The sequence below is a fragment of the Rhopalosiphum maidis genome, chromosome 1 (assembly GCF_003676215.2).
Source record: "Rhopalosiphum maidis isolate BTI-1 chromosome 1, ASM367621v3, whole genome shotgun sequence".
NCBI classification, from domain to species: Eukaryota; Metazoa; Arthropoda; class Insecta; order Hemiptera; family Aphididae; genus Rhopalosiphum; species Rhopalosiphum maidis.
The window spans coordinates 2,260,551-2,278,673 of record NC_040877.1 but is presented as its reverse complement, the minus strand read 5'-3'; the positions used below and the strand labels follow the sequence as shown (position 1 = coordinate 2,278,673).

The following is an 18,123-nucleotide window of genomic DNA, read 5'->3' as shown; positions in this document are numbered from 1 at the left end:
CCGTAATACACGTAGCAGACACACACACACACACACACACACACACACATACACATACACATACACATACACATATACAGACACACACCGCGGACTGTACACACACGCACCGAAATACCTGGTTCACCTGGCCGTATCACCTGGCTCCCCACCGGAGCACCGTTGCCACGGACCGTCCTCCTAACTACCTCGTCCCGCTCCCACTATAATCGCGTTTATAATACCTGTAGTATTTTTTCCTACTCTCACCGCTGTCGTTTACAACACAACAGAGAACCGCCGCCGCCACTCGACAGCATTCGGTCTTCGGTGTGCGAGCACGTTCGGTCAAAAATATTACACATAATCATGTCAATAATTTAACAAATTTAAACTTACATAATAATATCATATATTATTATTTAAATAAGTTTATTGAGTGTGCGTCCGTACGCTTTTATATTCACATAGTAGGTACATAATAGTATAATACATTATTATTCATTACGTACAAGATCTTCGACGTCCCCCGCGCCCTTCCGCCGTCATCGGAATCGATCATAAATCGGAATTCCGGATACCTACGTATTTCGAAAGTTCGGTTCATTTTTCGTTGTTTGAGTGCCGACCGTCGTCGATTAGATAGAAATATTTTTTACAATAAATCTTGGTGCGCCTTCCAAACGACCGGAATTAAATAACGGATATGAAACGGGTTGAACGGTGAGTTGATATTGTAATTGTGTATATGCGTGTGTAGATATTATCTCCGTATACGGTACATGTGCTGAACAGATCGTCGGCAACAGGTATTCTGCTATAAGCTTTTTCCGTCCTCTAAGCACAGTAGCTGAATTTTCGTTTTAATTTTTTGCATTAAGTCTTTGATTAGAATAATGCAGTTGTACTAGATTCAGATATTGATGTTTTATCAAAATGAATACATTTCATAGTCTTGTACGCATACAATTATACCTTTTATATCCGTTGTAAAAGTAGTAATATCGTAGATGCTTCTAAAATTAGATTAAACTATTTTTACTCACTCGTTAAGAATATTGTTGTTGGTGAATGATAGTAACATGTTGATTCTTTACAATATTTTCTCTTATCCCTCGAACGATAACACATTAAGATATCAGCTATAGGGGTTTTCGTTTGAATCATAGACCTTTCTATTAATGTGTAAATATGTAATAATGAATTTTGAACATTTTCTGATGTTAAATTCCGTATTTTTTAATGTGTATAGAATATCTTCGCTTTAATTTATTAGATACCATGATTGGAATTCATCACTTATTACTTCTACTTGCCTATCGTATTTGATTAGTAATTACTCAAAATTAGATTTTATTATTTAGTTTTCGTTAAATAACTGAGTAATTTTAAATTTTTATAGTTATAAAATAAAACATCGATAGGCCTGCCTTTATTATTTATAATTATTTTCATTCTTTAGAAAACTATATGTTTGAAATAATTTATAGTAATTTGTTCGTTATTTGAATTATTTTATTATTACTATTATATAATAGTCTAATTTTTAAAGTCTATTTTATATTCACTTGGGTTATGTACAACTACAGACCATCAATTACCATTATAATAATCGTACATCACAGACTGCAGTATATTTTCGTAAAATGTGATAGTATATTTTTAAATAGCTAACATTTGATATTATTTTGTTTGATACTTAAGACTATACAAATATGTTTATTTTATACTTAAATAATATTAAAATTTGTTTTCGAGCTAAAACAAAAAATAAAAACAAATTAGTAAGTATCTATATTGAATTTGGACTAAATAAAAAATAATAATAATGTTTATACTTATACTAATGGGTGTTTATCATAACTAATTAGATTAGAGTATCTACATACAAAATAAAGCTTTACTAATATTTTTAAGTGGTAAATATATATTTTTAAATATTTAAATCATTAGCTATTATTATTATTATTTTCTTACCTAAAAAAATTCGCCTGTATTATGTTATTATAATATATACATACCTTTTATAAACTATTAATTTGCTTTGCTTGTATTTTTTTTAGTGAAATTTATTTTATGTTTAATTTCTTATGAGGAATATTTTAAGTTATATAATTTATTTAATTAAGTACAAAATATTAATTTTAAAATAGTGTAATCAATCTATAGGTATGGAAAACAATTAAAATATATTGATAACACTGAAGAACATGTGATTCAATACAATAATTACTTAAAAATGTTGCATTAAAGACTTAAAATGTTTACAAATAATAGAAAAACTATTATTAGAATATTAAACATAATTTTGTGATTAAAACGAATTATATTTCAGAATTGAATTAAAAATATATTCTCAGTAATAAATTAGCTAGGTATTAATATAATTTTATATTTTTGACTCTAAAAAAATACTCGGGTATTAATATAACTTAATATAACCTAATTTAACCCTATATTTATTTGTAGTTTCTAATATACAATTTTTTTAACGAGAAAGATGATAATATTTAAATAATTTACGATTTTATGAATATTTGATGTGAATCATGTGTTTTTAACTTATCCTAATAAATAATGATGTAGAAGACTTATTTAATTTTTGAAGTTTTACCATTGAAGCTCTATACTCAATGGCAACACATCCGTGTTACCTTTCTGGACGACGTAACACGCGTATTATTGTTTATACGTGGTTTGTGATGCGTGTCCGGGGAACTACGACCGCTGCAGCGGGCATTCCCATCATCATACCGTGAAGGAATTTGTCAACTTGTTGTTTTAATATCCCCTTTCTCCCCTATTAAAAAGAACTTTGTAGCTAAAGAACAGTCAATAAAAATTTGAAATTATTTTTTTTCTCGGTATCTCTATAACGTTAATTTTCATAAGAAATATATAAAAAGGACTTGATTCAACCCTTTGAAACTCTTATGTTATATTGATTAGTGAATACATAACGTGTGTGTTTAGCTTCATCTTTTTTCGTTGAGAATATAAAATATGTACCTATTTAAAATACAGTTATTGTATTTCATTGTTATATCTCCCCAATAATTACATTGTATGAGACTAAAATGCAATATTGTATAATTCAGCAAGTTCAATATAACACTATGTTAACATAACATATTCAATATAGATGATTAAAAAAATGGAAAAGAAAATATAATTTTAAGTTTTTAATGCTATTATTATGTTATATGGACATATGGTATATAGATTAAGATTTTTAAATATTTTTTATAATGATACTTATTTTTGTACAATATTAAATTAATGTTAATCATAACACATAGGCAAATCCCGATATTATAACCATTTTTCTACCCAATTCCTTATGAGTTACTGGTGTATTCAAATTTAATTTACAAATTGTTTGATATGTGTTTAGTAGTTATGCGATAGTGAAATTAAATTTAAATTTGCATTAAAAATATAATTAAGGATATACATTTTTTATAATTTTTCTTTTTTTAAAATAAAATATAATACCGAATTATAGATTGTATTCGTTGAAGAAAATAATAAACATTTTACTAGGTAATGTAAATTGTAAAAAATATAGTGTTCTGTAGTATTATTTCTACCACACGCGGGTAATAATTAAATAAATTTTCGTGATACTGATATATCAATTTTTTAGATGTACACGCATGATATAATTCAGATTTTATTTATTGTAAACTATGATCATATATGGACTAAATCAGATACATCTATTAAATAATTTGTCAATAGTATAATTTTATAAAAATCCAGATAATCAACTAATCAAGGTCAAAAACTGCTTACCATAGTTCCTAGCAGATGCTTATCAACTAAATATTATCAGTTATATCTTTGCGTACTAACATAGCGGCGTCATGCACTTTTTTTATTGCTAGTGCACAGTTCCACCCACTTGTAACAATGTATAATATGTTAACAAATTATATATAATGTAATAAAAAAACATATCCAGTTAGTAGTTACCCATTCGCCTATTAAACTACAAAAGGAACTAACTATATTTCTTTCTCGAGAAAACCGTTCTTATAATGTAACTGAATTCGATCTTCATTATGTTTTCATTAACTAAAATATATAGAAAATTAAGTTTTTTAATCAAACCCTCTAAAATTTATAAAACATAAATAAAATAAAAATAACATCAATTGAACTTTACCTGCACTTTTATAACATATCATAGTTTATAGCATAGTTCACTATCTTAATTATTAATCAAAATCATTTTAAAAATAAATGATTGAATAGGCGTAGTTTTATGTATAGACCTATATTTTTAGGTCTTCAAATTAAAGTCATACTATATAATTTAATTAAAATATATTCTCAGTAATAAATTAACTGTTCAATGTAATTTATTATATTTTTAATCCTAAAAAATATTTAGTTATTAATATAACGTATAATGTGGTTCTTTAATGTTTTTTATGTAGTATTAGTATTTAATATGCACATTTTATAATGAGTAAGGTATGAATATGAAATAATTTTATGTATTAATTGTACTGTACAATTTGTTATTGGAAATCCTAATTTTATCAAATTCAAACTAACCATTGATCTATTAACCGCATATTATTGTATAAAATATATTTAACTTAACTTTGTCTCTATTGCTCGTACGTATTAAATCTTCTTAATATTATTATTATTCTCAATTTATATCTGTATTCAGAGCCTTAGAGGAGAATGACTCGCTATACGTTTTTTATCGGTTCATCGGTCACAGAACGGTTTTCTTGGGTCCAAACTGTCGCAGCAACCGCTATCATTCGTGGCTGGTGAAAGCCTAACCTACGCGGTCTCATTATTACAACGATGTTTGACGTTTTCGTTCAGTGTTACAAAAGATGTATATAAATTTAGTTTTTGCGACGACCCTTTATGAAAAAAACCACATCTCATTAAAAATTAATATTATTTCTTGTGTAGGTAGATATATTGTATACTATACAGTAGTGTATACCTAGTGTATTGAGAAACTTTGGTTTTTATATTTTCAATTTTCATTAACGTTATATTGTAACTTGCTAAATAACTGATTGTGGTAACATAATTAATAATAATTGCAGAATACGATACATAATTTATAACAATCTGTATTTCATTTTTAACACTGATATATTTATATTAATAATTTATCTCACAATATCTCTGAATATACTACTTAACTACTTACTACTACAAATTAATTGATTTCTTAGACAATACGATTTTTCGTATTTTAATTATATACATGATATATTATATGTTATATCCAATGCATTTTAATACCTAAATATTCAATTTGTTATTATATTCATTAAAAAAACATACCTGGGGAAATAGTATTATATTAGGTAATATAATAATGCTATTTTTAGTATATGTTATATGCAAACGATTTAAAATAATATATTTTTTAATATATATTAAAAAATTTGCTTTGTCTCTTAAAATTAATAGTTGATTGTACAATAGACTATCGCTAGTATAATATAATAGTATATTATTGTGTTTTTAGTATTTAATATAAATCTTCTCGAACATGATAAATAATTTATATTGATTGTTGTTCTGAATTTAATTCATGAACTGTTTTTAAAAGTCAAATAAAACAGTTTGTTTTTATTACAATTGATTTATTCAATATACTTTCTATAACTTTCTTTAATAATTTATTTGTACTATTTCTAAATGTTTTTAGTAATTTTTAGTGCGTTACTTAAAAATAATACAGGACTTTTTTTCTAATTACTTTTTGTAGTTTAATTTTATTTGGCTTCTTTTATAAGTTGATATGTTTCGATCGTTATTGAATAATTCCGCTTACGGAAAATAGCGTTTTCAACCCTTCCATTTATTCTCATTTACAGTTATTGAATATGTGTAAAGATATTTTGAATTATTTAAGTTTGTTATTTCAGTTGTTTAAGTATTGTACAATAAAATAACTTGATCCATTTGATAAGTTATCAGTTATCATCAAGGTATCAAATGTTTCAATTGGTTTAGGTACATGGACTTATTTATTATTATTTACGATTTATCAGTTAAAACGTTAATCATTTTATTATATACATTACATATTATACGTTTATCTATGTGACGCTTTATGAGGACGTCATACCCGCATGTGTTGTCTTTGTCTTACGAACGTAAGACGTAGCAAATTTGCGTTCAGCATATTTAATTTAATGCTGTTAGCCTTAATATTAGAGTCAATTTACATAATATCAAACTTAAAGGTAATAATATTATCTAGGGCATCTCAACCATCGTATAGGCTGTTAATTATTATTGATATCTTAATTTTTAAGTGAGTTATAGTTATGTAAAATATTAAAACTTTAAAATGCTCGTAACTCGCTTAAAAATTAAAATATCAATAAATGCCTATGAGATGCCTAGATAATATTATTACATTTAAGTTTGATAATAGGTAAATTGACTAATATTAAAGCTAACAGCATAAAATTGAATCTGCTGAACGCAAATTTGCTATTATTTCTTACGTTCGTAAGACAGTGACAAAAGATGCGGGTATGACGTCCTCTTAAAGTAATTTTTCTTAACGCGATTTTAGTAAAATCAAATTATCTAAATTAAACTATTTAACACGTTGTACCCTAGCTTTTTGTGTTTTGAATTATTAAATATTTTTTTTACTTTTGAATGCACTTACTGTCTTAGATTTTTCCATAAAGGTAACATAATATATTACCCTGAAATATATTTTACTTGTAAAAATTGATAACGCGTTGATATGAATCTTGAGTTTAAAATGTAACATAGCATATAGCACGATTACTCTTCGAGTAGAAGAGCCATGGGTGTAAATTTTATCACATGTAAATTTCCTTAAATTATAGAAAACCAGTAAACACTGTTAAAACCATGAACATTTTTACAAGAATACATAATGTTTTACGTTATTTCACGCAATTAGTTAAATATTTTAATAAATTATGTATTTTTATTCGTTTTTAAAAATAAAAGAATGTGATGGATTTGAAAAATATTAGTTATTACTATTTTATTTATTATTGTGTATTAGTGTTAACTTTTTAATATTTTAATTTCTATTTTATTTAAAAAAAATAAGTCATATTGAATATCATATTTTACATATTAACATATATTTTAATATTTCTAGAAAGTAAAAATCATTATGAGTTTATTCAAGTAGCGTTTATTATTATCTTAATTACAAAATGAAAAAGTTTTTTTTTAGTTTTATCATTTGTTATTTAATATTGTATGTTGATAATATAGGTAATGGGGAATGTCAGACATCAAATTGACGGTCTGTGATACTCGACCGCTGGTGGAGGGGGACCTCCAAATACAACTGCAAGACGTTTGCAAAAGTATTAAAGTTACTAATATGAGAGCGGCCACACCGTACCTATGTGCCTTGTACGTGGCCACAGCCGGCCACCAAGGAAACCTGCTCGGATCTGATGAACAGGAGATCGTCCTGCTTATTTACGTAGTCGTTGACATGACAACCAACACCGTGAGTGCAATAGTAATAATACGAATAGTTTAAGTTAGATATAAGTTTGTTGAGCGTAATAGTCAATTTGTGTTATTATTCTCGTGTATATTTTTAGAACGTCCTTGTCTACAGATTTCCGTTGCGGTACCTACAAGTATAATTTCAGTGCAATTTACGTGTGTTTTTCGTTTTTTTTAACTCTCTCTTTGATTTTAATTTTCCTCTATACGGTCTTGGTAATTACCTTTATTACGTTTGCAATTCACAATATCATTAAGACGAAGACGATAATACGAGTAGATACACGCCATGTTGTATTTGTGTTTCATTTCATAACCGGTTCCGTTCCAATGGAAACAAATCTGCTAGCACATCGTCATAGCTCACTGAGAGAATATTGTACTTTTGTGCTCGTTTTGGCTGTGCGGAGTGCGCACAGGGGTGTTCTCTAAGGAAAATTGCGGGTGGTCTATAAAGAAATATGATGATTTGAACGATCCGGGACATCATTGTTGTTGCATATTTCACACTATTATAATTTAAACAAAGTGTAGAATATGATAATTGTATATATCATATTCTAAACTCTATTCGTAGTTATACCACTTTCGCCATTATAAAATAGTATCTATTTTATCTTAACCTTTCTTAATAACTATATGAAAATAATAATTCTTTAATAACTAACATACTTATCTATTTTTATGACACTTTATTTAAAAGGTTTTATTTTATTTTATGGTGCTATAAATATTGTAAACGAATGGTTTTATTACTTTTACTTATGATACAATAAGTACAATACCTACTGTTTAACCCCTATATCTTTTCTTTAAAATATTGAATGTGAATATACATACTGCATATTAGTAGTTGTAGTAGCCTCCGAATTCTACCACCTTCTTTCATAAAATATGACCAGTCACTTCTTCACAATTGCAGTAATCTCAGGCTCTATTTTTGTGTTTGATTTATACTTATATAATTTTAAGTGCAATACAAAATACGTGTGGGACTTTACTCTTATATATAAATACATTTCACAAATTTATTGATTAGAATATTATGAATATTGTCACAAATTATTCATTATTAATTAGTAATTACATACTTTATTACTTTATAATTTCGTACTACATTATAATACTATCTAGTAGTACCATAATAAATTTCGTATTACCTAAATATATCACGAATCGCGAGTCGCGACAAGAATATTACGATTAAAAATGTCTTTAAATATATATTATGATCTGGATCATAGTGGTCTTTATATAAGTTTCAAGATATATTATGTTAATATGGTTTTAACTTTAAAATATGTTGCAATTATAAATATCAAAATATACGATAAAACATTACCGGATTTATTTTTATATCTATTGGTATTTGGTCTTTCAATGGTATACGATATATATCTAGACCAATTTCTAAATAGTAGAAGAAACTTATTATAATATAGCTACACTATGAATATATTATGTACATATTTATATTGTATGAATAAATTATATAAAAATTTGGATGAAAAAAATATATTGTGGAGAAAGGAAATTATCCTTACCACAACCGCTTTGCAGGAGTCCCCTAGATCTATAACAGTCAAAAGTATATTATATATACAATTGTAATCACCATCAAAAATTAAGTAAAAATGTAAGATAGGGTACCTACATGAATTGATTTGCATATAAGCATGATACATGTCAAAGATATTTACCTATTTTATATTAATTATATTGGTTACCTATTATAAATATAAAATAATTAAAATTTCTTGAAAAAATATTATTTATAAACTGTAATGTTTAGTTGTTTATTTAGTATTATAAATAAGTATTAATTTTTTAAGACATACATTATCATAAAAAATTTTAAAATGGTCCTTAACACGAGTATTTTATTCAACTATTATGATTTAGATACCTGTTACACCCTATTGAGCAAAAACGTTTTATGATTGACCGACGATTTAAGTTTATAAAAATTATTTTAATTTGTAATCTAAAAATTCTGAAACTTGAATAAATATGGATTTTTTGGATTTTTTAATACATATGATAGAGAGATAGCTATAGACAGAAAAAGATAAAGAGGAATAGTGGTCGCAACGAAGGGCCTAAATGGTATAAGTCATTTAATAAAATTCAATAATACCTATATTTTTAAGTATACAATTTTTCTAATAAGAATAAAAACCTCGACTCGTCGAAAAAAGTGCAGGTAATACTATTGCAGTGAATTAATATTTTTTAATTATTCGCAAAAAATATTCATCTGTTTTTAAGTATTATTGTATTATGTTTTCGTGTTATTATCTATATAATAATAGTATACAATTATACAAAAACGTGATATGATAATGATTTTATTGTCGAATAATAAAAAGAAATTAATTAAAACTACTACTATATGATAACGCGTAGAAATACGAGATTGTAACGTTGAACCCAGCTGGCGATTAAGTGCCGTCGGGCGTTTGTGGGCGAGGGACGCGTCAAAATGGCCGAACGCCTCCGCCCGTACCCTGCGCGCGCGTCCGATTTATCCCGCCCAACTTTTCTCGCGTGTAGGAAAACGATAATATACGGGTGGCTCTGTCTGACGCGTATTTTTCGTATATTTACTAAACAGTCTGCGGCGGCGTACTATACATATATTTTTTAAATTGTATTAATAGCAGATTGTCGTAATGTCGTTTATATTAATATTATAATGTTAATAATATAATATGATTCTTCGATATACGTGTATTCGGAACGGACATTTAATGCGCGACCGTGTATATTATACTTGGAATATAACGCCCAGAAAATTAGGGCTTTCGCGAACAAGTCGAAATAATGAGATTTAGAGGTAAAAACACATGATATAATGATCGTCATACACGCGGGATTTGGGAATGGTCGGGGGCAATTAGTCACGGCTAGGTATTTGTGTGGAGTATCTGTATGGCTTGTTTATGTGCGTGCGCGCCAGCTATATTATAGTGGGCTCATAGTGTTGTTATGACGTATGGTGCACGGGCACTGCGGTGGAATGGTTTAAAAATACATAATAATAATAGTTTGTAATTTTACTTTTATAACTACATACTTTATGAAATATTATTATCATATGAATCAAAATATTCTAACTCAAAATGAGCACACGCACATGTATATATGTATATTTGATATATATGAATATATAATATTAAATGTTGTGGACGGTATATTAAGACACAAATAAATGACTATTTCTTTGACTTTTATTAAAGTGATAAAACAATTAAATTATTTACACACAAAACATACATAAACTGCAATGTATACCTAATATTCGAATTTCGTTAGTAAAGGTACAGTAATTGTAAAGATAAATATTATCTTAAATAATATGTGTTATAATTTTTAACTCATGAAAATTCAAATTTTGAAAAATTTAGCACTATTGTCTATTATAGTTGAATAACCTTGTCCCTCAATAAATATATTTTAGTGTGATTTGTCTTTGATATTTGTGTACCTATGTATCTCGCCGTTTAAAACGTGTATATACAACGGTTGCAACAGCTGGTCGTTTTCTAAATGCTATGCGTTTAATGCTTTCCTCCGAAATTACAAGTATAACTCTTCTCACCTAACCTACCTTGTAACCGTAGAAACTAGAAGAGTTTGTGTCCTTTGTCTATACTCTATATACCGTATCAAAAAAATTGTTACATACAGCGCCAACCCTATTTTATATAAAAAAATGTTTGAAACATCTTAATAAAATAAAATCTATAAACCTTTACTTATTAATGTTATTATTATTATAAATCTAGGTATAACTTACATATGATTTATAATCAATATATTTATGTTTTGTACTCAAATGATGTACCTATATCTACATTCTATAAACTATATTTTACTGTTAGAGTTTTTCCTCTTATTATAATTTGCAGTTCTTTAATTTATTTTTATTTGATATTTTTCTGTGTTTGATCACTAATAATTTGCCAGACCTAAAATCTACAAGTATATGAAAAAGTTTTTTTCCCATTTTTCGTTTTATAGTTCTTTTTTCATAAATAGGGACTGTAAACGAAGAGTATACTTTATAATACATATAGTAACTTGTAATGTTGCACAAAGAGTTCAAGGTTATACTGTGTTAGCAGTTCAAGGCCTTCTCAAACACATGTTTCATATCACTACACATATTATATAGTATAAAAATTGTATTATATAAATGTCTAATATATAATATATTATATACTTTTATTTATAGGTAATATATTTGCATGTATATTGTGTGCTATTTAAGTTATAGATTATGATGTTGTGTTTTTGTATACTGTAAACGGAAAATAAAATATATTTTTGCGTGAATTTTGATGACTATAGAGCTTTAAAATTTTTTTTATTAAATACAAATTTACAATAATGTTAGGAATATAAATATTGTACCAATAATTTAGTTAGAATAGCATACATATTAATATAATTCGTTTTTATTATTAAAATTGTTATAAGATCAAGGTTTGTTTAAAAATAAAAATAATTGACTCTTTGAATTTTGGTATACGAGTACAACTATACAAACCCAAACACACTGTTTGATTTTTTGTACGTATTTTTTCTTTCGATATACGGTTAACTATTAAGTGTAAAGTAGGTATACTTTTAGCTCTAAAAAACAATAAAAAGCAATATATATATATATATATATATATATTATAGAGGTACATATTATTATATTAAGGTAAATAGTATGTACTATGTATAATGTATACAAACGCAACTTTGTGCTACAGAATTCTATTCTTATACATTTATGTTATCCTAATACTAATAGTTTATTTTCAAGATAGGTATAGGTATCATAAAAGAAAATTCATTGAATCTATGACGTGCTGTATTGATGTATATAGAACTAATACACATCAAATATGTAATAGGTATGTGTATGTACGTAGGCGCTCGTATATGGGGAGGAGGCACGATAGGACATTCTCTCTGAACTTCAAATATAATTTTGAAAATGTTAAGCTTTATTATTATGCTAGGTATTTGATTTAAGTTTATAGTTCGCAAAGTATACATTTTTTTTAATGGCATTTTTGGTGTTTTATTTTATTGTTTCCCTCCATGGCAAATTTTTCATGGGCGCCTGTGTATATTATCTATAATATAATATTATATGCATTATTTTTGATATATTTTCAGGATAAAATTAGTTCAACTCTTTTATAAACTACATTATTTTCTTGTTTTGTATCGTGTTTTGCTGCATTTTATCGCAAGCGGTTTTCGTTATGTTCCAGTCAGGATTTAATTGCGTATTCGTGGTATATCTGGCGGTGCGCATAGCGTAATAATTGGATTCGGAACGGCGAGCACGCTGCCTTTTCTTTTTCTTTTTTCTTCTTTCTTAAAGTATTCATTCTCTATAATGCCGCTCTGGTGATTAAGTGCGTAAGGAACGCATTTTTTCATCATCTTTTCTGTTGTGCTTCTGTCTTCGCTACGTTGTAACATATAACGGGTTTCGACTGTCCACCTCCCCTCATCATATACTTGCCTCGTTCATAGTTTCGTATTAATATTTCATTGCAGTGTAACGCACTGTATACAGTATACTATAGCACCATTACAGCTAAATAATATATTAGTATATAATATGGTAATGGTTTAGTCTGAAACTTTGAGACGAGTACATTATAGCAGCACGTTAACTGTATGAAAATATACTTATTGGTATCCAATAGTTATAAACCATTATACACGTGAGTACGTGACTATATGTCTATAATATGAATTTTATGATCAGCTGATCTGTATATAATTTAGGAACACGAATAGTTCATCTGTTCGTATTAATTGATAACTTTCTTAGGTTTAGTTCAATATCATATTTAATTTACATATTTTTCTGGTTAAAACTATTAATTTTTTTTTCAAACTAAATATATCACATCGACGTATCCATGGGGGGCAGTGGGCTATATTTCCTCTTCGACTATATCAACTTATATAAAAATGAACTGTTATTGTTGATACATGAAACTAATAAAACTCTTAAGGCCATTATAATTTCGAGTATGTAAACATACTCACTCTATCTGTATCTTATTGATTTTAATAGTATTTTAACGGTTCTATTCAATAGAAATTGTAACATGATTATAATGTATTCAAAATCTGAAAGAAGAGATTTTAATTTAAACTCACTGAAATGCATAATTAAGTATACATGTTATTGACTTTTACACAAAAGAAAAATCCACCGTGATCTTTCTTGTAAATTTAGCTATTTCAATCAACTAATATCTTATATATTTATATTTATATAAAAACATACTAACTTAATTAAAGTCAATAATTATTTAAGTTATTTTATATCGTACATATAAATTGTACTATTATCGCTGTTTAAATACCTATATATATATTATATTATTATATTTATATACATATATAACATTACTTATATATTTTCAATCAGAAAAGAATTGATAAATAATAATATTTAAAATTAGGGACTTAAGGATGATAGTCGTATCGTTTTTAAAAAGAGCTAATTAAAATGATATTTAATTTAAAAGAGGAGTAATACATTGTTTATATAAAATATTTATTAGCCTACCATGACTACCATAACTGACTGTTGCTGAAATGTGTATGTTGTGTACTTTTCTTGTCTATCCGGTTTAGTTTTACACGTTCAAGATGTCCAAAACGAAACCTTGGTCCCCTTCCGACTGGTTTCAGTTCGATAAAAAAACAACTGCATCATCTCAAGTTGTAAAACATGTTTTATTGCAATTCAATCTATTTTGAAAATACAAATAAAAAAATTATATTAGTTTCATATATTGTATATAGATTATTAATTTATTTTCGTTAACTAATTAAAATAACAAAATTTTAAATATTTTATTCCAATATTTTTCATGCAGCCATATCTGACCTATTACGTATATTCAATTGACTAAATTAAATACAAAAAATCTGAGTACCAATCGAAGGTCGGTAATGCGCATATACACATCACGAGGGGTTCTCGCACATCGAATGACCACAGACCGTGACTGAATCTCCGATATAGTGGTTAGATAGAAGGGGTAAAAGAACACTGTTGCATTCACGGTTTGATATCCCCTACTCTGTTTTGCCACTGCTGTATTATCTATATTTTTTTATTCGTAATTTTTTATTTTAATCTATTTTTTATAAACGTAAAGCGAAAATGTTCCTTGCCGACTTCTTTGTGTTGTCAAGGGAACCAAACAACGTCGACTGATGCGGTGGTGGAACAAAAGTGTTTCCGGAAATTCCCATAGAATAAGATAGTAAGAATATAGAAATAAAGTGTATGCACGACCAATAAAGGTGCAAATAAAAGAAGTAACTACCAGCCTGGTCTCCCTTCCTTTATAGCTCATTATAGTGTTATAAATAGAACATGATCTTTTTGATAAATCATAGGTACTTTTATCTTTATTCTTATAAAAATATTCGGTACTGATGGTAGTACTTATTTGATTATTTCTCATCATAATATTGGTATTTGGTGCGGCAATAAGTGTTATTTAGGATCAATTAATATTATCGACCATATACTACCGTTATAGGGTCTATCCCGTTTAATGTTTGTATACTAATAATAATGTATTACTGTTGTAGTCTGTACTCAAGTAAACGATCTTAAACGATTACATTCAAATTACGTGTTATTTAAAAATAAACATTGATTTAAAAAAAAATCTAAATTTACAAAAAAATTATTTACACAGGTATATTATGAAATTTATAATTATAATTTAACTGAGTAGAATTACTGTAATATTCAATTAAAAAACTCATATATGTGTATGATTCATGTAACTATGTAAGGTCTATTGAGCATCTCATTATTACACAAAGAAATTATATTTAATGTTTTTATGTTTTAATTTTTCTATCTGCTTATTAATTGGTTATGAAAAATGAATTTGATTATATTTTATATATATATATATCGTAGGCATATAATCAAATCAGGCATTTCACTAAATACCTAAATATATGGTAGAATAATTTAATTTTTATGTAATTTCACTATTCGCCTAGACATTTAGTTAAATTCATCAACTGTACCTATCTTACTACATTCTTCTAATGTATATGGGTGTATTTTACGTCGATTTGGTCAGATTCAGGCCATAATCTGGTATAATATAGTTCTTTAAACATAGAATTCATTATAATATAGGCCATTCGAGAACATCTTTTAATTAGGACTGGAAATTATCACACAAAATTTAAAATAATTTACTTATAAATCACACTAAAAGACCAAGTAAATATTAGGTTTACAAAAACTTTAATATATATACATAGAAATATCGCTTAAATTATTTAGTATGCTAATTTGGTAATATTAATTTGATTTTATTAATTTAATAATGCTGAATTTAACGATCATTAAAGTATTAAGTTAAGTATCTACCTAGGTAGGTATATTGCTTATATATTTTCAGTTGACCCATATCGATTTTATTAGTTTTTATTAAAGTTTTAATATTATTTGTGTTGATAGAATAGATTATGTTTTAATTATATTTAATACCATTAATATCTGAAAACAAAATTTTTAAATTTAAATATATGCACAGAATGTCCTTTAAGTCATAAAAATGTTATAAAAAATGAAAAAAATTCCAAACATTTCTATAAAAATTCAGTACATTTATTTATTTATTCTACAACACCTGAAGATAAATTGTACTACAACGAGCATCATATATTACTAAAAACAATGCAAAGCCCATTAAAATCCTATTTCTATTTATAGTTAGTCAGTATAGTCATGAATCCGAATTATACATAATAATATTATGTACATAATAACTGTACTTAAGCAACCAAAAAAAAAAAAATACTTATTAAAAATAATAAAGCATATTTTCTAAGAGGTTTAATGAAGGCTATAGCAGATGTGTGTTCAAAATTAATGTTCTAAAATAATTGAGGAGATCCCTATATGCAGTAGTTGCGGTTATACTTATATTGCCGGAGGACGAGTCAAGGATAACTAGTTCGTCGTATTTACAGAATTACATTATTGGACAATGATACAGCTAGGTTGAAAGAGAGTGTATGAGTGTCTAGTTAAATTTTTGATGCACAATATCTATTTTTTTGCATAACAATATATCTAATAAGAAAAGAATTTGTTTTCATTTTAACCTTATCGTAATCTGTACATAACCGTTTGATGAATGATCAAATTAAATATATGTTTATGGCAGTGCATATAATTAAGGCATTCGCCAAAGACATGTATTAAGTGACTGTGCACAATAATTAAATGGAAGGAAATAAAACCTATATTAATTTTATGTATGATAATCATTGATTCACATTTAACCCACTGGCATCATTATTCATTATACTTAGTTATTCTATATAGTTATCCTTTTTCAACAGTTGTTGATACCTAATACAGTCCACTACTTGTGTTTTTAATATTAAATATAATATTATGTATGGTATAAAAAAAAACTAATAACTAAGCTACAAATTTAAAATTGAATGAATATGTATGCGTGTTATTTAAAATATGCTGCATTGAATACAATCGGAAAATGCATGCAAATTGTAGTATAATATCCGGGATCATCTTGTATTTGAATTTATTCGTGACATTAATAATTACGATAAAAAATATAAATACTTAATGTTATTATTTATTAGTTATAATATGATAGTGAGTGTAATGAAATGTTTTTAAACAAAATAAGAAGATATTATTTTAGTTTATTGTATATTATAATTTATAATGACTAATTTGTGGCAATTATTCAAAGGCAAACACTGATTTTCTAAAAAAATATTCATGTTTTTTGAAATAGTAATTTTTCTATTTTCTATTGTTATAATGTTTAATGAATTTTACTTTTTTGAACGACAGCACTTATTTTTAATCTCGTATTTCCAATTAGAATATTTCTCTATGAATTTCAATGTTTAAAAATTAATTTTCAAAGGTAGTGCTAATTAATTTTAATTTATAAATTAGAAGTATGTATTTAAAAATTCAATGAATGGAATGACACAGGTGTATCTCAAAAAATGATAATCTTTTATTTCATTTATCTAAACTTTCGTTTTTTTTATTACATTGACATTTTCAGAAAAATATTTTGCTTCATACTATGGGATTAAAGGTATGTGCTTCTAGCTTTTTTTAAAAAGCGATAGCGATTTAAATTTTTTTTTTGGAGGAGGGAGTTGGCTTTTAATACCAAAAGTTAAAGTGGTAAAAAAATGTTGTTATGCAGTTAATATCAATAAATTACGAAAAAAATTCCTTAGTCGGAATAATACTTTTCATGGACATGGTACATATAATATAAATTGTAAGTGCTACGTAGTACCTAATATTTATAATACATAATTTAGGTTATGTTAGTTTACATAAGATAATTCATTTTTATCTGCAGCAACGGTTTAATCTATAAGTTTATATACTTTTTTCAAAAACTAATAATAATTATTATTATTGTTGGTTTATATAGGTACCTATATATAACTTATTTATAATTTACTAACTTGTACTATAACTAATACATATTTATTGTTTAATATATTTATGTAAATAGACCATAATATAAAATTCCAACACTTTGTTATATGTTTACA

General features: G+C 26.4%; 1 protein-coding gene across 5 annotated transcripts in view; it reads left to right on the top strand.

Annotated features, from left to right (window-relative positions):
- Positions 1 to 286: 286 nt before the first annotated feature.
- LOC113550108 (RNA-binding protein fusilli) overlaps positions 287 to 18,123 on the top strand; it is a 67,901-nt gene continuing 50,064 nt past the window's right edge. For 4 of the 5 annotated variants that reach the window (XM_026951756.1, XM_026951755.1, XM_026951758.1 and 1 more), the window contains exons 1-2: positions 287 to 702; positions 7,243 to 7,486. In XM_026951756.1, coding sequence (XP_026807557.1) covers positions 7,253 to 7,486 — 234 coding nt within the window. In that variant the 5' untranslated portion in view covers positions 287 to 702; positions 7,243 to 7,252. The remainder of the gene's footprint in view (positions 703 to 7,242; positions 7,487 to 18,123) is intronic. The other variant, XM_026951757.1, reaches the window with a different exon arrangement.